This window comes from Salvelinus fontinalis, chromosome 15 (assembly GCF_029448725.1).
Source record: "Salvelinus fontinalis isolate EN_2023a chromosome 15, ASM2944872v1, whole genome shotgun sequence".
Lineage (NCBI taxonomy): Eukaryota > Metazoa > Chordata > Actinopteri > Salmoniformes > Salmonidae > Salvelinus > Salvelinus fontinalis.
The window spans coordinates 15,699,364-15,720,152 of NC_074679.1; the positions used below are offsets into that span (position 1 = coordinate 15,699,364).

The 20,789-nt window shown below is 55.1% G+C and overlaps 1 protein-coding gene across 1 annotated transcript in view; it reads right to left on the reverse strand.

The window, feature by feature from the left end:
* LOC129811466 (M-phase inducer phosphatase 1-like) overlaps positions 1 to 20,789 on the reverse strand; it is a 54,280-nt gene that overhangs the window by 18,673 nt on the left and 14,818 nt on the right. Inside the window, exons 9-10 of the mRNA XM_055862799.1 lie at positions 19,464 to 19,625; positions 13,969 to 14,319 (exon numbers count right to left, since the gene is read on the reverse strand). Coding sequence (XP_055718774.1) covers positions 13,969 to 14,319; positions 19,464 to 19,625 — 513 coding nt within the window. The remainder of the gene's footprint in view (positions 1 to 13,968; positions 14,320 to 19,463; positions 19,626 to 20,789) is intronic.

Here is a 20,789-nt window from a genome sequence, read left to right on the forward strand (position 1 = left end):
ACCTGGCTGCCCAGAGAGGACAGTCTGGCTATAGAGACCGGTCGTCACAGACAAACCTGGCTGCCCAGAGAAGACAATCTGGCTATAGAGACCGGTCGTCACAGACAAACCTGGCTGCCCAGAGAAGACAGTCTGGCTATAGAGACCGGTCGTCACAGACAAACCTGGCTGCCCAGAGAGGACAGTTTGGCTATAGAGACCGGTCGTCACAGACAAACCTGGCTGCCCAGAGAGGACAGGCTATAGAGACCGGTCGTCACAGACAAACCTGGCTGCCCAGAGAGGACAGTCTGGCTATAGAGACCGGTCGTCACAGACAAACCTGGCTGCCCAGAGAGGACAGTCTGGCTATAGAGACCGGTCGTCACAGACAAACCTGGCTACCCAGAGAGGACAGTCTGGCTATAGAGACCGGTCGTCACAGACAAACCTGGCTGCCCAGAGAGGACAGTCTGGCTATAGAGACCGGTCGTCACAGACAAACCTGGCTGCCCAGAGAGGACAGTCTGGCTATAGAGACCGGTAATCACAGACAAACCTGGCTGCCCAGAGAGGACAGTCTGGCTATAGAGACCGGTCGTCACAGACAAACCTGGCTGCCCAGAGAGGACAGTCTGGCTATAGAGACCGGTAATCACAGACAAACCTGGCTGCCCAGAGAGGACAGTTTGGCTATAGAGACCGGTCGTCACAGACAAACCTGGCTGCCCAGAGAGGACAATCTGGCTATAGAGACCGGTCGTCACAGACAAACCTGGCTGCCCAGAGAGGACAATCTGGCTATAGAGACCGGTCGTCACAGACAAACCTGGCTGCCCAGAGAGGACAGTCTGGCTATAGAGACCGGTCGTCACAGACAAACCTGGCTGCCCAGAGAAGACAGTCTGGCTATAGAGACCGGTCGTCACAGACAAACCTGGCTGCCCAGAGAGGACAGTTTGGCTATAGAGACCGGTCGTCACAGACAAACCTGGCTGCCCAGAGAGGACAGGCTATAGAGACCGGTCGTCACAGACAAACCTGGCTGCCCAGAGAGGACAGTCTGGCTATAGAGACCGGTCGTCACAGACAAACCTGGCTGCCCAGAGAGGACAGTCTGGCTATAGAGACCGGTAATCACAGACAAACCTGGCTGCCCAGAGAGGACAGTTTGGCTATAGAGACCGGTAATCACAGACAAACCTGGCTGCCCAGAGAGGACAGTTTGGCTATAGAGACCGGTCGTCACAGACAAACCTGGCTGCCCAGAGAGGACAGTCTGGCTATAGAGACCGGTCGTCACAGACAAACCTGGCTGCCCAGAGAGGACAGTCTGGCTATAGAGACCGGTCGTCACAGACAAACCTGGCTGCCCAGAGAAGACAGTCTGGCTATAGAGACCGGTCGTCACAGACAAACCTGGCTGCCCAGAGAGGACAGTTTGGCTATAGAGACCGGTCGTCACAGACAAACCTGGCTGCCCAGAGAGGACAGGCTATAGAGACCGGTCGTCACAGACAAACCTGGCTGCCCAGAGAGGACAGTCTGGCTATAGAGACCGGTCGTCACAGACAAACCTGGCTGCCCAGAGAGGACAGTCTGGCTATAGAGACCGGTAATCACAGACAAACCTGGCTGCCCAGAGAGGACAGTTTGGCTATAGAGACCGGTAATCACAGACAAACCTGGCTGCCCAGAGAGGACAGTTTGGCTATAGAGACCGGTCGTCACAGACAAACCTGGCTGCCCAGAGAGGACAGTCTGGCTATAGAGACCGGTCGTCACAGACAAACCTGGCTGCCCAGAGAGGACAGTCTGGCTATAGAGACCGGTCGTCACAGACAAACCTGGCTGCCCAGAGAGGACAGTCTGGCTATAGAGACCGGTCGTCACAGACAAACCTGGCTGCCCAGAGAGGACAGTCTGGCTATAGAGACCGGTAATCACAGACAAACCTGGCTGCCCAGAGAGGACAGTTTGGCTATAGAGACCGGTCGTCACAGACAAACCTGGCTGCCCAGAGAGGACAATCTGGCTATAGAGACCGGTCGTCACAGACAAACCTGGCTGCCCAGAGAGGACAATCTGGCTATAGAGACCGGTCGTCACAGACAAACCTGGCTGCCCAGAGAGGACAGTCTGGCTATAGAGACCGGTCGTCACAGACAAACCTGGCTGCCCAGAGAGGACAGTCTGGCTATAGAGACCGGTCGTCACAGACAAACCTGGCTGCCCAGAGAGGACAGTCTGGCTATAGAGACCGGTCGTCACAGACAAACCTGGCTGCCCAGAGAGGACAGTCTGGCTACAGAGACCGGTCGTCACAGACAAACCTGGCTGCCCAGAGAGGACAGTCTGGCTATAGAGACCGGTCGTCACAGACCAACCGTGCTGCCCAGAGAGGACAGTCTGGCTATAGAGATCGGTCGTCACAGACAAACCTGGCTGCCCAGAGAGGACAGTCTGGCTATAGAGACCGGTCGTCACAGACAAACCTGGCTGCCCAGAGAGGACAGTCTGGCTATAGAGACCGGTCGTCACAGACAAACCTGGCTGCCCAGAGAGGACAATCTGGCTATAGAGACCGGTCGTCACAGACAAACCTGGCTGCCCAGAGAAGACAGTCTGGCTATAGAGACCGGTCGTCACAGACAAACCTGGCTGCCCAGAGAGGACAGTTTGGCTATAGAGACCGGTCGTCACAGACAAACCTGGCTGCCCAGAGAGGACAGGCTATAGAGACCGGTCGTCACAGACAAACCTGGCTGCCCAGAGAGGACAGTCTGGCTATAGAGACCGGTCGTCACAGACAAACCTGGCTGCCCAGAGAGGACAGTCTGGCTATAGAGACCGGTCGTCACAGACAAACCTGGCTGCCCAGAGAGGACAGTCTGGCTATAGAGACCGGTAATCACAGACAAACCTGGCTGCCCAGAGAGGACAATCTGGCTATAGAGACCGGTCGTCACAGACAAACCTGGCTGCCCAGAGAGGACAGTCTGGCTATAGAGACCGGTCGTCACAGACAAACCTGGCTGCCCAGAGAGGACAGTCTGGCTATAGAGACCGGTCGTCACAGACAAACCTGGCTGCCCAGAGAGGACAGTCTGGCTATAGAGACCGGTCGTCACAGACCAACCTGGCTGCCCAGAGAGGACTGTCTGGCTATAGAGATCGGTCGTCACAGACAAACCTGGCTGCCCAGAGAGGACAGTCTGGCTATAGAGACCGGTCGTCACAGACCAACCTGGCTGCCCAGAGAGGACTGTCTGGCTATAGAGATCGGTCGTCACAGACAAACCTGGCTGCCCAGAGAGGACAGTCTGGCTATAGAGACCGGTCGTCACAGACAAACCTGGCTGCCCAGAGAGGACAATCTGGCTATAGAGACCGGTCGTCACAGACAAACCTGGCTGCCCAGAGAGGACAATCTGGCTATAGAGACCGGTCGTCACAGACAAACCTGGCTGCCCAGAGAGGACAGTCTGGCTATAGAGACCGGTCATCACAGACAAACCTGGCTGCCCAGAGAGGACAGTCTGGCTATAGAGACCGGTCGTCACAGACAAACCTGGCTGCCCAGAGAGGACAGGCTATAGAGACCGGTAATCACAGACAAACCTGGCTGCCCAGAGAGGACAGTCTGGCTACAGAGACCGGTCATCACAGACAAACAATAGTGTACAACTATTGCTTTAATAATAATAATAATAATATTATTGTTCATTAATATTGTTATGTGCATACTTTGACAATGTAGACTGGTTGTCACAGTGTAATTTAACTTGCCATGTCAATAAAGTCTATTGAATTGAAAGAAAGACAGGACAGCCCTCAGAGAGACAGACAGGACAGCCTTCAGAGAGACAGACAGGACAGCCTTCAGAGAGAGAGACAGACAGGACAGCCCTCAGAGAGAGAGACAGCCCTCAGAGAGAGAGACAGACAGGACAGCCTTCAGAGAGAGAGACAGACAGGACAGCCCTCAGAGAGAGAGACAGCCCTCAGAGAGAGAGACAGACAGGACAGCCTTCAGAGAGAGAGAGACAGACAGGACAGCCCTCAGACAGACAGGACAGCCCTCAGACAGACAGGACAGCCCTCAGACAGACAGGACAGCCCTCAGACAGACAGGACAGCCCTCAGACAGACAGGACAGCCCTCAGACAGACAGGACAGCCCTCAGACAGACAGGACAGCCCTCAGACAGACAGGACAGCCCTCAGAGAGAGAGAGAGACAGACAGGACAGCCCTCAGACAGACAGGACAGCCCTCAGACAGACAGGACAGCCCTCAGACAGACAGGACAGCCCTCAGACAGACAGGACAGCCCTCAGACAGACAGGACAGCCCTCAGACAGACAGGACAGCCCTCAGACAGACAGGACAGCCCTCAGACAGACAGGACAGCCCTCAGACAGACAGGACAGCCCTCAGACAGACAGGACAGCCCTCAGACAGACAGGACAGCCCTCAGACAGACAGGACAGCCCTCAGACAGACAGGACAGCCCTCAGACAGACAGGACAGCCCTCAGACAGACAGGACAGCCCTCAGACAGACAGGACAGCCCTCAGACAGACAGGACAGCCCTCAGACAGACAGGACAGCCCTCAGACAGACAGGACAGCCCTCAGACAGACAGGACAGCCCTCAGACAGACAGGACAGCCCTCAGACAGACAGGACAGCCCTCAGACAGACAGGACAGCCCTCAGACAGACAGGACAGCCCTCAGACAGACAGGACAGCCCTCAGACAGACAGGACAGCCCTCAGACAGACAGGACAGCCCTCAGACAGACAGGACAGCCCTCAGACAGACAGGACAGCCCTCAGACAGACAGGACAGCCCTCAGACAGACAGGACAGCCCTCAGACAGACAGGACAGCCCTCAGACAGACAGGACAGCCCTCAGACAGACAGGACAGCCCTCAGACAGACAGGACAGCCCTCAGACAGACAGGACAGCCCTCAGACAGACAGGACAGCCCTCAGACAGACAGGACAGCCCTCAGACAGACAGGACAGCCCTCAGACAGACAGGACAGCCCTCAGACAGACAGGACAGCCCTCAGACAGACAGGACAGCCCTCAGACAGACAGGACAGCCCTCAGACAGACAGGACAGCCCTCAGACAGACAGGACAGCCCTCAGACAGACAGGACAGCCCTCAGACAGACAGGACAGCCCTCAGACAGACAGGACAGCCCTCAGACAGACAGGACAGCCCTCAGACAGACAGGACAGCCCTCAGAGAGAGAGAGACAGACAGGACAGCCCTCAGAGAGAGAGAGACAGACAGGACAGCCCTCAGAGAGAGAGAGACAGACAGGACAGCCCTCAGAGAGAGAGAGACAGACAGGACAGCCCTCAGAGAGAGAGAGACAGACAGGACAGCCCTCAGAGAGAGAGAGACAGACAGGACAGCCCTCAGAGAGAGAGAGACAGACAGGACAGCCCTCAGAGAGAGAGAGACAGACAGGACAGCCCTCAGAGAGAGAGAGACAGACAGGACAGCCCTCAGAGAGAGAGAGACAGACAGGACAGCCCTCAGAGAGAGAGAGACAGACAGGACAGCCCTCAGAGAGAGAGAGACAGACAGGACAGCCCTCAGAGAGAGAGAGACAGACAGGACAGCCCTCAGAGAGAGAGAGACAGACAGGACAGCCCTCAGAGAGAGAGAGACAGACAGGACAGCCCTCAGAGAGAGAGAGACAGACAGGACAGCCCTCAGAGAGAGAGAGACAGACAGGACAGCCCTCAGAGAGAGAGAGACAGACAGGACAGCCCTCAGAGAGAGAGACAGACAGGACAGCCCTCAGACAGACAGGACAGCCCTCAGACAGACAGGACAGCCCTCAGACAGACAGGACAGCCCTCAGACAGAGAGACAGCCCGCAGACAGAGAGACAGCCCTCAGACAGAGAGACAGCCCTCAGACAGAGAGACAGCCCTCAGACAGAGAGACAGCCCTCAGACAGAGAGACAGCCCTCAGACAGAGAGACAGCCCTCAGACAGAGAGACAGCCCTCAGACAGAGAGACAGCCCTCAGACAGAGAGACAGCCCTCAGACAGACAGGACAGCCCTCAGAGAGAGAGAGACAGACAGGACAGCCCTCAGAGAGAGAGAGACAGACAGGACAGCCCTCAGAGAGAGAGAGACAGACAGGACAGCCCTCAGAGAGAGAGAGACAGACAGGACAGCCCTCAGAGAGAGAGAGACAGACAGGACAGCCCTCAGAGAGAGAGAGACAGACAGGACAGCCCTCAGAGAGAGAGAGACAGACAGGACAGCCCTCAGAGAGAGAGAGACAGACAGGACAGCCCTCAGAGAGAGAGAGACAGACAGGACAGCCCTCAGAGAGAGAGAGACAGACAGGACAGCCCTCAGAGAGAGAGAGACAGACAGGACAGCCCTCAGAGAGAGAGAGACAGACAGGACAGCCCTCAGAGAGAGAGAGACAGACAGGACAGCCCTCAGAGAGAGAGAGACAGACAGGACAGCCCTCAGAGAGAGAGAGACAGACAGGACAGCCCTCAGAGAGAGAGAGACAGACAGGACAGCCCTCAGAGAGAGAGAGACAGACAGGACAGCCCTCAGAGAGAGAGACAGACAGGACAGCCCTCAGACAGACAGGACAGCCCTCAGACAGACAGGACAGCCCTCAGACAGACAGGACAGCCCTCAGACAGAGAGACAGCCCGCAGACAGAGAGACAGCCCTCAGACAGAGAGACAGCCCTCAGACAGAGAGACAGCCCTCAGACAGAGAGACAGCCCTCAGACAGAGAGACAGCCCTCAGACAGAGAGACAGCCCTCAGACAGAGAGACAGCCCTCAGACAGAGAGACAGCCCTCAGACAGAGAGACAGCCCTCAGACAGACAGGACAGCCCTCAGAGAGAGAGAGACAGACAGGACAGCCCTCAGAGAGAGAGAGACAGACAGGACAGCCCTCAGAGAGAGAGAGACAGACAGGACAGCCCTCAGAGAGAGAGAGACAGACAGGACAGCCCTCAGAGAGAGAGAGACAGACAGGACAGCCCTCAGAGAGAGAGAGACAGACAGGACAGCCCTCAGAGAGAGAGAGACAGACAGGACAGCCCTCAGAGAGAGAGAGACAGACAGGACAGCCCTCAGAGAGAGAGAGACAGACAGGACAGCCCTCAGAGAGAGAGAGACAGACAGGACAGCCCTCAGAGAGAGAGAGACAGACAGGACAGCCCTCAGAGAGAGAGAGACAGACAGGACAGCCCTCAGAGAGAGAGAGACAGACAGGACAGCCCTCAGAGAGAGAGAGACAGACAGGACAGCCCTCAGAGAGAGAGAGACAGACAGGACAGCCCTCAGAGAGAGAGAGACAGACAGGACAGCCCTCAGAGAGAGAGAGACAGACAGGACAGCCCTCAGAGAGAGAGAGACAGACAGGACAGCCCTCAGAGAGAGAGAGACAGACAGGACAGCCCTCAGAGAGAGAGACAGACAGGACAGCCTTCAGACAGAGAGAAAGTCTAAAGAAATACACCAACTAATGCATGTAGGGCAGAATTGGTCCGCTTTCCGTTGGTAATGAAAATACAAAAAAATATTAAAATGTTGGTTAACCCTAAATTCAAGTCCAAATTCAAGTCTTAAAAGCACTTCAAATCCCCCTAAAAAGCACTTGAGGCCAGGAACAAGCCCTCAGACAGCTGGTGTTGCACCTCACCAACCAAGCTGACACCAGCACTGCTTCAAAAGAAAGATTTCCAATAAACAAAATCATGAACCAATCAAAGGACTCATATTTACATCTGTGGAAAAACGAAACAAAATCCCAAAGCCGACTAAATTGCTATCGGACCCTAAACAGAGAATATGAATTGGCTGAATATCTCTACTCTGTCAGAGATTCGAAGCAGAGACAGATCCTTACCAAGTACAGGCTGAGTGACCACCAATTGGCAATAGAAACCGGCAGACATAAAAAGACATGGCTACCCAAAGAGGAGTGTGTATGTGGTCACTGCACGACAGGGGAGGTAGAAACAGAGATGCACTTTCTCCTTTACTGTGATAAATATTCCTCACCAAGAGATTCATTATTCACAGAAATGTCTACATTTATTCAAAATGTTAACTTATTAAACCCAGAGGAAAAACTAAAAATACTCATGGGCAAAGGAGCGACAGCTCCTCTTGCAGCCAAATATGTATTTGAACACCGAACGCCAACGTCCTGCCACGGCCCGAGGGGCACCGAAGGCCAACGTCCTGCCACGGCCCGAGGGGCACCGAAGGCCAACGTCCTGCCACGGCCCGAGGGGCACCGAAGGCCAACGTCCTGCCACGGCCCGAGGGGCACCGAAGGCCAACGTCCTGCCACGGCCCGAGGGGCACCGAAGGCCAACGTCCTGCCACGGCCCGAGGGGCACCGAAGGCCAACGTCCTGCCACGGCCCGAGGGGCACCGAAGGCCAACGTCCTGCCACGGCCCGAGGGGCACCGAAGGCCAACGTCCTGCCACGGCCCGAGGGGCACCGAACGCCAACGTCCTGCCACGGCCCGAGGGACACCGAACGCTAACGTCCTGCCACGGCCCGAGGGAATACTAACGTCCTGCCACAGCCCGAGGGACACCGAACGCCAACGTCCTGCCACGGCCCGAGGGACACCGAACGCCAACGTCCTGCCACGGCCCGAGGGACACCGAACGCTAACGTCCTGCCACGGCCCGAGGGACACCGAACGCTAACGTCCTGCCACGGCCCGAGGGGCACCGAAGGCCAACGTCCTGCCACGGCCCGAGGGGCACCGAAGGCCAACGTCCTGCCACGGCCCGAGGGGCACCGAAGGCCAACGTCCTGCCACGGCCCGAGGGGCACCGAAGGCCAACGTCCTGCCACGGCCCGAGGGGCACCGAAGGCCAACGTCCTGCCACGGCCCGAGGGGCACCGAAGGCCAACGTCCTGCCACGGCCCGAGGGGCACCGAAGGCCAACGTCCTGCCACGGCCCGAGGGGCACCGAAGGCCAACGTCCTGCCACGGCCCGAGGGGCACCGAAGGCCAACGTCCTGCCACGGCCCGAGGGGCACCGAAGGCCAACGTCCTGCCACGGCCCGAGGGGCACCGAACGCCAACGTCCTGCCACGGCCCGAGGGAATACTAACGTCCTGCCACAGCCCGAGGGACACCGAATACTAACGTCCTGCCACAGCCCGAGGGACACCGAATACTAACGTCCTGCCACAGCCCGAGGGGCACCGAACGCCAACGTCCTGCCACGGCCCGAGGGAATACTAACGTCCTGCCACAGCCCGAGGGACACCGAATACTAACGTCCTGCCACAGCCCGAGGGACACCGAATACTAACGTCCTGCCACAGCCCGAGGGAATACTAACGTCCTGCCACAGCCCGAGGGACACCGAATACTAACGTCCTGCCACAGCCCGAGGGACACCGAATACTAACGTCCTGCCACAGCCCGAGGGAATACTAACGTCCTGCCACAGCCCGAGGGAATACTAACGTCCTGCCACAGCCCGAGGGAATACTAACGTCCTGCCACAGCCCGAGGGAATACTAACGTCCTGCCACAGCCCGAGGGAATACTAACGTCCTGCCACAGCCCGAGGGAATACTAACGTCCTGCCACAGCCCAAGGGAATACTAACGTCCTGCCACAGCCCAAGGGAATACTAACGTCCTGCCACAGCCCAAGGGAATACTAACGTCCTGCCTCAGCCCGAGGGACACTGAATACTAACGTCCTGCCACAGCCCGAGGGACACCGAACGCTAACGTCCTGCCACAGCCCGAGGGAATACTAACGTTCTGCCACAGCCCGAGGGACACCGAATACTAACGTCCTGCCACAGCCCGAGGGACACTGAATACTAACGTCCTGCCACAGCCCGAGGGACACCGAATACTAACGTCCTGCCACAGCCCGAGGGACACCGAATACTAACGTCCTGCCACAGCCCGAGGGAATACTAACGTTCTGCCACAGCCCGAGGGAATACTAACGTCCTGCCACAGCCTGAGGGAATACTAACGTCCTGCCACAGCCCGAGGGAATACTAACGTCCTGCCACAGCCCGAGGGAATACTAACGTCCTGCCACAGCCCGAGGGAATACTAACGTCCTGCCACAGCCCGAGGGAATACTAACGTTCTGCCACAGCCCGAGGGAATACTAACGTCCTGCCACAGCCTGAGGGACACTGAATACTAACGTCCTGCCACAGCCCGAGGGAATACTAACGTTCTGCCACAGCCCGAGGGAATACTAACGTCCTGCCACAGCCTGAGGGACACTGAATACTAACGTCCTGCCACAGCCCGAGGGACACTGAATACTAACGTCCTGCCACAGCCCGAGGGACACTGAATAATAACGTCCTGCCACAGCCCGAGGGACACTGAATACTAATGTCCTGCCACAGCCTGAGGGACACTGAATACTAACGTCCTGCCACAGCCCGAGGGACACTGAATACTAACGTCCTGCCACAGCCCGAGGGACACCGAATACTAACGTCCTGCCACAGCCCGAGGGAATACTAACGTCCTGCCACAGCCCGAGGGACACTGAATACTAACGTCCTGCCACAGCCCGAGGGACACCGAATACTAACGTCCTGCCACAGCCCGAGGGAATACTAACGTTCTGCCACAGCCCGAGGGACACTGAATACTAACGTCCTGCCACAGCCCGAGGGACACTGAATACTAACGTCCTGCCACAGCCCGAGGGACACCGAATACTAACGTCCTGCCACAGCCCGAGGGAATACTAACGTTCTGCCACAGCCCGAGGGACACTGAATACTAACGTCCTGCCACAGCCCGAGGGACACTGAATACTAACGTCCTGCCACAGCCCGAGGGACACCGAATACTAACGTCCTGCCACAGCCCGAGGGAATACTAACGTCCTGCCACAGCCCGAGGGACACTGAATACTAACGTCCTGCCACAGCCCGAGGGACACTGAATACTAACGTCCTGCCACAGCCCGAGGGACACCGAATACTAACGTCCTGCCACAGCCCGAGGGACACCGAATACTAACGTCCTGCCACAGCCCGAGGGACACCGAATACTAACGTCCTGCCACAGCCCGAGGGAATACTAACGTTCTGCCACAGCCCGAGGGACACTGAATACTAACGTCCTGCCACAGCCCGAGGGACACTGAATACTAACGTCCTGCCACAGCCCGAGGGACACTGAATACTAACGTCCTGCCACAGCCCGAGGGACACTGAATACTAACGTCCTGCCACAGCCCGAGGGACACTGAATACTAACGTCCTGCCACAGCCCGAGGGACACCGAATACTAACGTCCTGCCACAGCCCGAGGGACACCGAATACTAACGTCCTGCCACAGCCCGAGGGACACTGAATACTAACGTCCTGCCACAGCCCGAGGGAACACTAACGTCCTGCTACAGCCCGAGGGACACTGAATACTAACGTCCTGCCACAGCCCGAGGGAACACTAACGTCCTGCTACAGCCCGAGGGACACTGAACACTAACGTCCTGCTACAGCCCGAGGGACACTGAACACTAACGTCCTGCTACAGCCCGAGGGACACTGAATACTAACGTCCTGCCACAGCCCGAGGGACACCGAATACTAACGTCCTGCCACAGCCCGAGGGACACCGAATACTAACGTCCTGCCACAGCCCGAGGGAATACTAACGTTCTGCCACAGCCCGAGGGAATACTAACGTCCTGCCACAGCCTGAGGGAATACTAACGTCCTGCCACAGCCCGAGGGAATACTAACGTCCTGCCACAGCCCGAGGGAATACTAACGTCCTGCCACAGCCCGAGGGAATACTAACGTTCTGCCACAGCCCGAGGGAATACTAACGTCCTGCCACAGCCTGAGGGACACTGAATACTAACGTCCTGCCACAGCCCGAGGGAATACTAACGTTCTGCCACAGCCCGAGGGAATACTAACGTCCTGCCACAGCCTGAGGGACACTGAATACTAACGTCCTGCCACAGCCCGAGGGACACTGAATACTAACGTCCTGCCACAGCCCGAGGGACACTGAATACTAACGTCCTGCCACAGCCCGAGGGACACTGAATACTAATGTCCTGCCACAGCCTGAGGGACACTGAATACTAACGTCCTGCCACAGCCCGAGGGACACTGAATACTAACGTCCTGCCACAGCCCGAGGGACACTGAATACTAACGTCCTGCCACAGCCCAAGGGACACCGAATACTAACGTCCTGCCACAGCCCGAGGGAATACTAACGTTCTGCCACAGCCCGAGGGACACTGAATACTAACGTCCTGCCACAGCCCGAGGGACACTGAATACTAACGTCCTGCCACAGCCCGAGGGACACCGAATACTAACGTCCTGCCACAGCCCGAGGGAATACTAACGTTCTGCCACAGCCCGAGGGACACTGAATACTAACGTCCTGCCACAGCCCGAGGGACACTGAATACTAACGTCCTGCCACAGCCCGAGGGACACTGAATACTAACGTCCTGCCACAGCCCGAGGGACACCGAATACTAACGTCCTGCCACAGCCCGAGGGACACCGAATACTAACGTCCTGCCACAGCCCGAGGGAATACTAACGTCCTGCCACAGCCCGAGGGACACTGAATACTAACGTCCTGCCACAGCCCGAGGGACACTGAATACTAACGTCCTGCCACAGCCCGAGGGACACCGAATACTAACGTCCTGCCACAGCCCGAGGGACACCGAATACTAACGTCCTGCCACAGCCCGAGGGAATACTAACGTCCTGCCACAGCCCGAGGGAATACTAACGTCCTGCCACAGCCCGAGGGACACTGAATACTAACGTCCTGCCACAGCCCGAGGGACACTGAATACTAACGTCCTGCCACAGCCCGAGGGACACTGAATACTAACGTCCTGCCACAGCCCGAGGGACACTGAATACTAACGTCCTGCCACAGCCCGAGGGACACTGAATACTAACGTCCTGCCACAGCCCGAGGGACACCGAATACTAACGTCCTGCCACAGCCCGAGGGACACCGAATACTAACGTCCTGCCACAGCCCGAGGGACACTGAATACTAACGTCCTGCCACAGCCCGAGGGAACACTAACGTCCTGCTACAGCCCGAGGGACACTGAATACTAACGTCCTGCCACAGCCCGAGGGAACACTAACGTCCTGCTACAGCCCGAGGGACACTGAACACTAACGTCCTGCTACAGCCCGAGGGACACTGAACACTAACGTCCTGCTACAGCCCGAGGGACACTGAATACTAACGTCTGCATAGTAAAGAGTTACTACTAATGATGGTAGTTGTAGTACCGATGTTGGTGAGGATGACAGTTATATTCTCCGTGTTTCAGCCTTTTATATTTATTCAATTCTAATATTGACGGTTACCATTTTATAGTTGTTATTCTTTAAAAAAACTTTATTTTTTACTTTATACACCGTTGCTTTGACACTATTGACGCAAATACGTGTGAGTAAACGCCAACGCCGCGTCCCCCCCGCCAACGCCGCGCCCCCCCCCCGCCAACGCCGCGTCCCCCCCACCCGCCAACGCCGCGTCCCCCCCCCGCCGCCAACGTCGCGCCCCCCCCCCCCGCCAACGCCCCCCCCCCCCTCCCCCCCCCTCCAGCCAACGCCCCCCCCCCCCCCGCCAACGCCGCCCCCTCCCCCCCGCCAACGCCCCCCCCCCCCCCCCCCCCTCCAGCCAACGCCCCCCTCCCCCAGCCAACGCCGCCCCCCCCCCCCCCCCTCCAGCCAACGCCCCCCCCCCCCCCCCCCCCCGCCAACGCCGCCCCCCTCCCCCGCCAAAGCCGCGCCCCCCCCCCAGCCAACGCTGCAATTTAACTGCATGTCTTTTGTTATAGAAATAAAACATCACTTGGTGACGATCATTTCAATCTGATTCCATGTCTAGAAGATCAAAACGTTTTCAGTCATCTATGATTGGTGTAGTGTGTTTTACCTGGAAGTGATGGAAGAACTCTTGGTAGCCTCCCTTGAGGACGTAGACTTCTGGGTAGTGCAGGTTAGGGTACTCATACTCGTTCATCGTCCTGTCCCGCTCACGTACGAAACGACACATCCTGGGCCCTCGCTCTGAGGAGAACTCACAGTGGAAGACGAGGAGGACCCTGCGGTCAGGGGAGAGGGGGGCGATGGGGGTGCGTAGGAGGTACTCCTCTACCTGCTCCTCCTGGTGGAGGTTCAGGGCTCCTCTGATGTGGCCCCCCTCAAACTCATACGGGTAGCGACAGTCAATCACCACCATCCTCTCGACTAGATGATCCAGCTGGCCGCTCAGCGCGGACGCCATCTGAGGAACAGACAGACAGGTTAGTCCCAGGTTATAGATGATCCAGCTGGCCCCTCAGAGCGGACGCCATCTGAGGAACAGACAGACAGGTTAGTCCCAGGTTATAGATGATGCAGCTGGCCGCTCAGAGAGGACACCATCTGAGGAACAGACAGACAGGTTAGTCCCAGGTTATAGATGATCCAGCTGGCCGCTCAGAGAGGAGACCATCTGAGGAACAGACAGGTTAGTCCCAGGTTATAGATGATCCAGCTGGCTGCTCAGAGAGGAGACCATCTGAGGAACAGACAGGTTAGTCCCAGGTTATAGATGATCCAGCTGGCTGCTCAGAGAGGAGACCATCTGAGGAACAGACAGACAGGTTAGTCCCAGGTTATAGATGATTCAGCTGGCCGCTCAGAACGAACACCATCTGAGGAACAGACAGGTTAGTCCCAGGTTATAGATGATGCAGCTGGCCGCTCAGAGAGGACACCATCTGAGGAACAGACAGACAGGTTAGTCCCAGGTTATAGATGATCCAGCTGGCTGCTCAGAGAGGACACCATCTGAGGAACAGACAGACAGGTTAGTCCCAGGTTATAGATGATCCAGCTGGCTGCTCAGAGAGGACACCATCTGAGGAACAGACAGGTTAGTCCCAGGTTATAGATGATCCAGCTGGCCCCTCAGAGAGGAGACCATCTGAGGAACAGACAGGTTAGTCCCAGGTTATAGATGATCCAGCTGGCTGCTCAGAGAGGACGCCATCTGAGGAACAGACAGGTTAGTCCCAGGTTATAGATGATCCAGCTGGCCGCTCAGAACGAACACCATCTGAGGAACAGACAGGTTAGTCCCAGGTTATAGATGATGCAGCTGGCCGCTCAGAGAGGACGCCATCTGAGGAACAGACAGACAGGTTAGTCCCAGGTTATAGATGATCCAGCTGGCAGCTCAGAACGAACACCATCTGAGGAACAGACAGACAGGTTAGTCCCAGGTTATAGATGATCCAGCTGGCCGCTCAGAGAGGACACCATCTGAGGAACAGACAGGTTAGTCCCAGGTTATAGATGATCCAGCTGGCCGCTCAGAGAGAACACCATCTGAGGAACAGACAGGTTAGGCCCAGGTTATAGATGATCCAGCTGGCCCCTCAGAGCGAACACCATCTGAGGAACAGACAGACAGGTTAGTCCCAGGTTATAGATGATCCAGCTGGCCGCTCAGAGAGGACGCCATCTGAGGAACAGACAGGTTAGTCCCAGGTTATAGATGATCCAGCTGGCCGCTCAGAGAGGACACCATCTGAGGAACAGACAGGTTAGTCCCAGGTTATAGATGATCCAGCTGGCCCCTCAGAGCGGACGCCATCTGAGGAACAGACAGGTTAGTCCCAGGTTATAGATGATCCAGCTGGCCGCTCAGAGAGGACACCATCTGAGGAACAGACAGGTTAGTCCCAGGTTATAGATGATCCAGCTGTCCGCTCAGAGAGGACATCATCTGAGGAACAGACAGACAGGTTAGTCCCAGGTTATAGATGATCCAGCTGGCCGCTCAGAGAGGACGCCATCTGAGGAACAGACAGGTTAGTCCCAGGTTATAGATGATCCAGCTGGCCGCTCAGAGAGGACACCATCTGAGGAACAGACAGGTTAGTCCCAGGTTATAGATGATCCAGCTGGCCGCTCAGAGAGGACACCATCTGAGGAACAGACAGACAGGTTAGTCCCAGGTTATAGATGATCCAGCTGGCCCCTCAGAGCGGACGCCATCTGAGGAACAGACAGGTTAGTCCCAGGTTATAGATGATCCAGCTGGCCACTCAGAGAGGACGCCATCTGAGGAACAGACAGGTTAGTCCCAGGTTATAGATGATCCAGCTGGCCGCTCAGAACGAACACCATCTGAGGAACAGACAGGTTAGTCCCAGGTTATAGATGATGCAGCTGGCCGCTCAGAGAGGACACCATCTGAGGAACAGACAGACAGGTTAGTCCCAGGTTATAGATGATCCAGCTGGCCGCTCAGAGCGGACGCCATCTGAGGAACAGACAGACAGGTTAGTCCCAGGTTATAGATGATCCAGCTGGCAGCTCAGAACGAACACCATCTGAGGAACAGACAGACAGGTTAGTCCCAGGTTATAGATGATCCAGCTGGCCCCTCAGAGAGGACACCATCTGAGGAACAGACAGACAGGTTAGTCCCAGGTTATAGATGATCCAGCTGGCAGCTCAGAACGAACACCATCTGAGGAACAGACAGGTAAGTCCCAGGTTATAGATGATCCAGCTGGCCGCTCAGAGAGGACACCATCTGAGGAACAGACAGGTTAGTCCCAGGTTATAGATGATCCAGCTGTCCGCTCAGAGAGGACATCATCTGAGGAACAGACAGACAGGTTAGTCCCAGGTTATAGATGATCCAGCTGGCCCCTCAGAGCGAACACCATCTGAGGAACAGACAGACAGGTTAGTCCCAGGTTATAGATGATCCAGCTGGCCGCTCAGAGAGGACACCATCTGAGGAACAGACAGGTTAGTCCCAGGTTATAGATGATCCAGCTGGCCCCTCAGAGCGGACGCCATCTGAGGAACAGACAGGTTAGTCCCAGGTTATAGATGATCCAGCTGGCCGCTCAGAGAGGACACCATCTGAGGAACAGACAGGTTAGTCCCAGGTTATAGATGATCCAGCTGGCCGCTCAGAGAGGACACCATCTGAGGAACAGACAGACAGGTTAGTCCCAGGTTATAGATGATCCAGCTGGCCCCTCAGAGAGGACACCATCTGAGGAACAGACAGACAGGTTAGTCCCAGGTTATAGATGATCCAGCTGGCCGCTCAGAGAGGACGCCATCTGAGGAACAGACAGGTTAGTCCCAGGTTATAGATGATCCAGCTGGCCGCTCAGAGAGGACACCATCTGAGGAACAGACAGGTTAGTCCCAGGTTATAGATGATCCAGCTGGCCCCTCAGAGCGGACGCCATCTGAGGAACAGACAGGTTAGTCCCAGGTTATAGATGATCCAGCTGGCCGCTCAGAGAGGACACCATCTGAGGAACAGACAGGTTAGTCCCAGGTTATAGATGATCCAGCTGGCCGCTCAGAGAGGACGCCATCTGAGGAACAGACAGGTTAGTCCCAGGTTATAGATGATCCAGCTGGCCGCTCAGAGAGGACACCATCTGAGGAACAGACAGGTTAGTCCCAGGTTATAGATGATCCAGCTGGCCGCTCAGAGAGGACACCATCTGAGGAACAGACAGACAGGTTAGTCCCAGGTTATAGATGATCCAGCTGGCCGCTCAGAACGAACACCATCTGAGGAACAGACAGGTTAGTCCCAGGTTATAGATGATGCAGCTGGCCGCTCAGAGAGGACACCATCTGAGGAACAGACAGACAGGTTAGTCCCAGGTTATAGATGATCCAGCTGGCCGCTCAGAGCGGACGCCATCTGAGGAACAGACAGACAGGTTAGTCCCAGGTTATAGATGATCCAGCTGGCAGCTCAGAACGAACACCATCTGAGGAACAGACAGACAGGTTAGTCCCAGGTTATAGATGATCCAGCTGGCCCCTCAGAGAGGACACCATCTGAGGAACAGACAGACAGGTTAGTCCCAGGTTATAGATGATCCAGCTGGCAGCTCAGAACGAACACCATCTGAGGAACAGACAGGTAAGTCCCAGGTTATAGATGATCCAGCTGGCCGCTCAGAGAGGACACCATCTGAGGAACAGACAGGTTAGTCCCAGGTTATAGATGATCCAGCTGTCCGCTCAGAGAGGACATCATCTGAGGAACAGACAGACAGGTTAGTCCCAGGTTATAGATGATCCAGCTGGCCCCTCAGAGCGAACACCATCTGAGGAACAGACAGACAGGTTAGTCCCAGGTTATAGATGATCCAGCTGGCCGCTCAGAGAGGACACCATCTGAGGAACAGACAGGTTAGTCCCAGGTTATAGATGATCCAGCTGGCCCCTCAGAGCGGACGCCATCTGAGGAACAGACAGGTTAGTCCCAGGTTATAGATGATCCAGCTGGCCGCTCAGAGAGGACACCATCTGAGGAACAGACAGGTTAGTCCCAGGTTATAGATGATCCAGCTGGCCGCTCAGAGAGGACACCATCTGAGGAACAGACAGACAGGTTAGTCCCAGGTTATAGATGATCCAGCTGGCCGCTCAGAGAGGACGCCATCTGAGGAACAGACAGGTTAGTCCCAGGTTATAGATGATCCAGCTGGCCGCTCAGAGAGGACACCATCTGAGGAACAGACAGGTTAGTCCCAGGTTATAGATGATCCAGCTGGCCGCTCAGAGAGGACACCATCTGAGGAACAGACAGACAGGTTAGTCCCAGGTTATAGATGATCCAGCTGGCCGCTCAGAGAGGACGCCATCTGAGGAACAGACAGGTTAGTCCCAGGTTATAGATGATCCAGCTGGCCACTCAGAGAGGACGCCATCTGAGGAACAGACAGGTTAGTCCCAGGTTATAGATGATCCAGCTGGCCGCTCAGAGAGGAGACCATCTGAGGAACAGACAGGTTAGTCCCAGGTTATAGATGATCCAGCTGGCCCCTCAGAGAGGACACCATCTGAGGAACAGACAGGTTAGTCCCAGGTTATAGATGATCCAGCTGGCCGCTCAGAGAGGACGCCATCTGAGGAACAGACAGGTTAGTCCCAGGTTATAGATCCTCTCGACTAGATGTCATTCTAAAGCATATTAATACGTCAGGGTTTGAATAGAGCTTTAAGCAGCGTGAACATTCAAGCTTGATGAGCCATATACAGAGCCTTTAGAAAGTATTCAGACCCCTTTTTCCACTTTTTGTTACTTTATTCTAAAATGGATTGAAAAAAATACAAATTCTCAGCAATTTACACACAATACCCCATAATGCCAAAGAATACAATTTTTTTTCCCACTCAAGCATTACCACGAGCCCGTCCTCCCAATTAAAAAGGTGTCACCAACCACCTGTGGCTGATACCATGTAAAATGTTATCATGTTTAATTTTGGGGGGATGGGGGGGGGGGGGGCTACAGCTAAACACTGTTCCTCACCATCTCAGGTTAAAGGGATAGGACAAGCCAAACCATCGTGGTGAAGAAATGAAAGGGTGACTGATCCTCACCATCTCAGGAGTGATGTATTTGAGGTCCTGGTGTTTTCCCTCCACGGTAGACAGGGCGAAGGGTTTGGTGAAGTCTCCAATCAGCTCCTTATCCAGCAACTTCTCAATCTCGGTGTGGTTACAGAACGATTTAGAGCGCTGTACGTGGCGCTCAGAAAATACCTGGATGGCGAGAGAGGAGACAGAGAGACAGACAGAGAGAGACAGAGAGACAGACAGACAGACAGACAGACAGACAGACAGACAGACAGAGAGACAGACAGACAGACAGAGAGAGAGAGAGAGAGAGACACAGACAGAGAGACAGACAGACAGACAGAGAGAGAGACAGAGACAGAGACAGAGGGTGGTTATTTCAGGGGCTCATGTAGAATAACAGCAGGAGTTGGTACTGTACAGAGTCTTCAGATAGTATTCACAACCCAAGACATTTTCCACATTTTATTGTGTTACAAAGTGGGATTGAAATGGATTTGATCATTTATTTTGTTTATAACGATCTACACAAAAGACTCTAATAACAAAGTAGAAGAAAAAAATGTACATTTGTAATGTAAAATACCACACAGTGTACAGAACATTAGGAACACCTTCCTAATATTGAGTTGCTCCGTCTTTCACCCTCAGAACAGCCTCAATTCGTCAGGGCATGGACTCTACAAGGTGTTGAAAGCGTTCCACAGGGTTGCTGGCCCATGTTGACTCCAATGCTTCCCCACAGTTGTGTCAAGTTGTCTGGATGTCCTTTGGGTGGTGGACCGTTCTTGATACACACAGGAAACTGTTGAGCGTGAAAAACCCAGCAGCGTTGCAGTTCTTGACACAAACCGGTGCGTCTGGCACCTATTACCATACCCAGTTCAAAGGCACTTCAATATTTTGTCTTTCCCATTCACCCTCTGAATGGCACACAGACACAATCCATGTCTCAAGGCTATAAAATCCTTCTTCAACCCGTCTCCTCCCCTTCATCTACACTGATTGAAGTGGATTTAACAGGTGACAACAATAAAGGATCTTTCTTTTACCTGGACAAGCATTTTGTTACACTCGCAATAACATCTGCTAACCATGTGTATGTGACCAATAAAATTTGATTTTGATTCACCTGGTCAGTCTGTCATGGAAAGAGCAGATGTTCCTAATGTTTTGTACACTCAGTGTATCTAGATAAGTGTTCAACCACCCTGAGTCAATACATGTTAGTCACCTCTGGCAGTGATTACAGTAGAGTGTGTTTCTGGGTACGTCTCTAAGAGCTGTGAGTGTTTCTCGGTAAGTCTCCAAGAGCTGTGAGTCTTTCTGGGTAAGTCTCTAAGAGCTGTG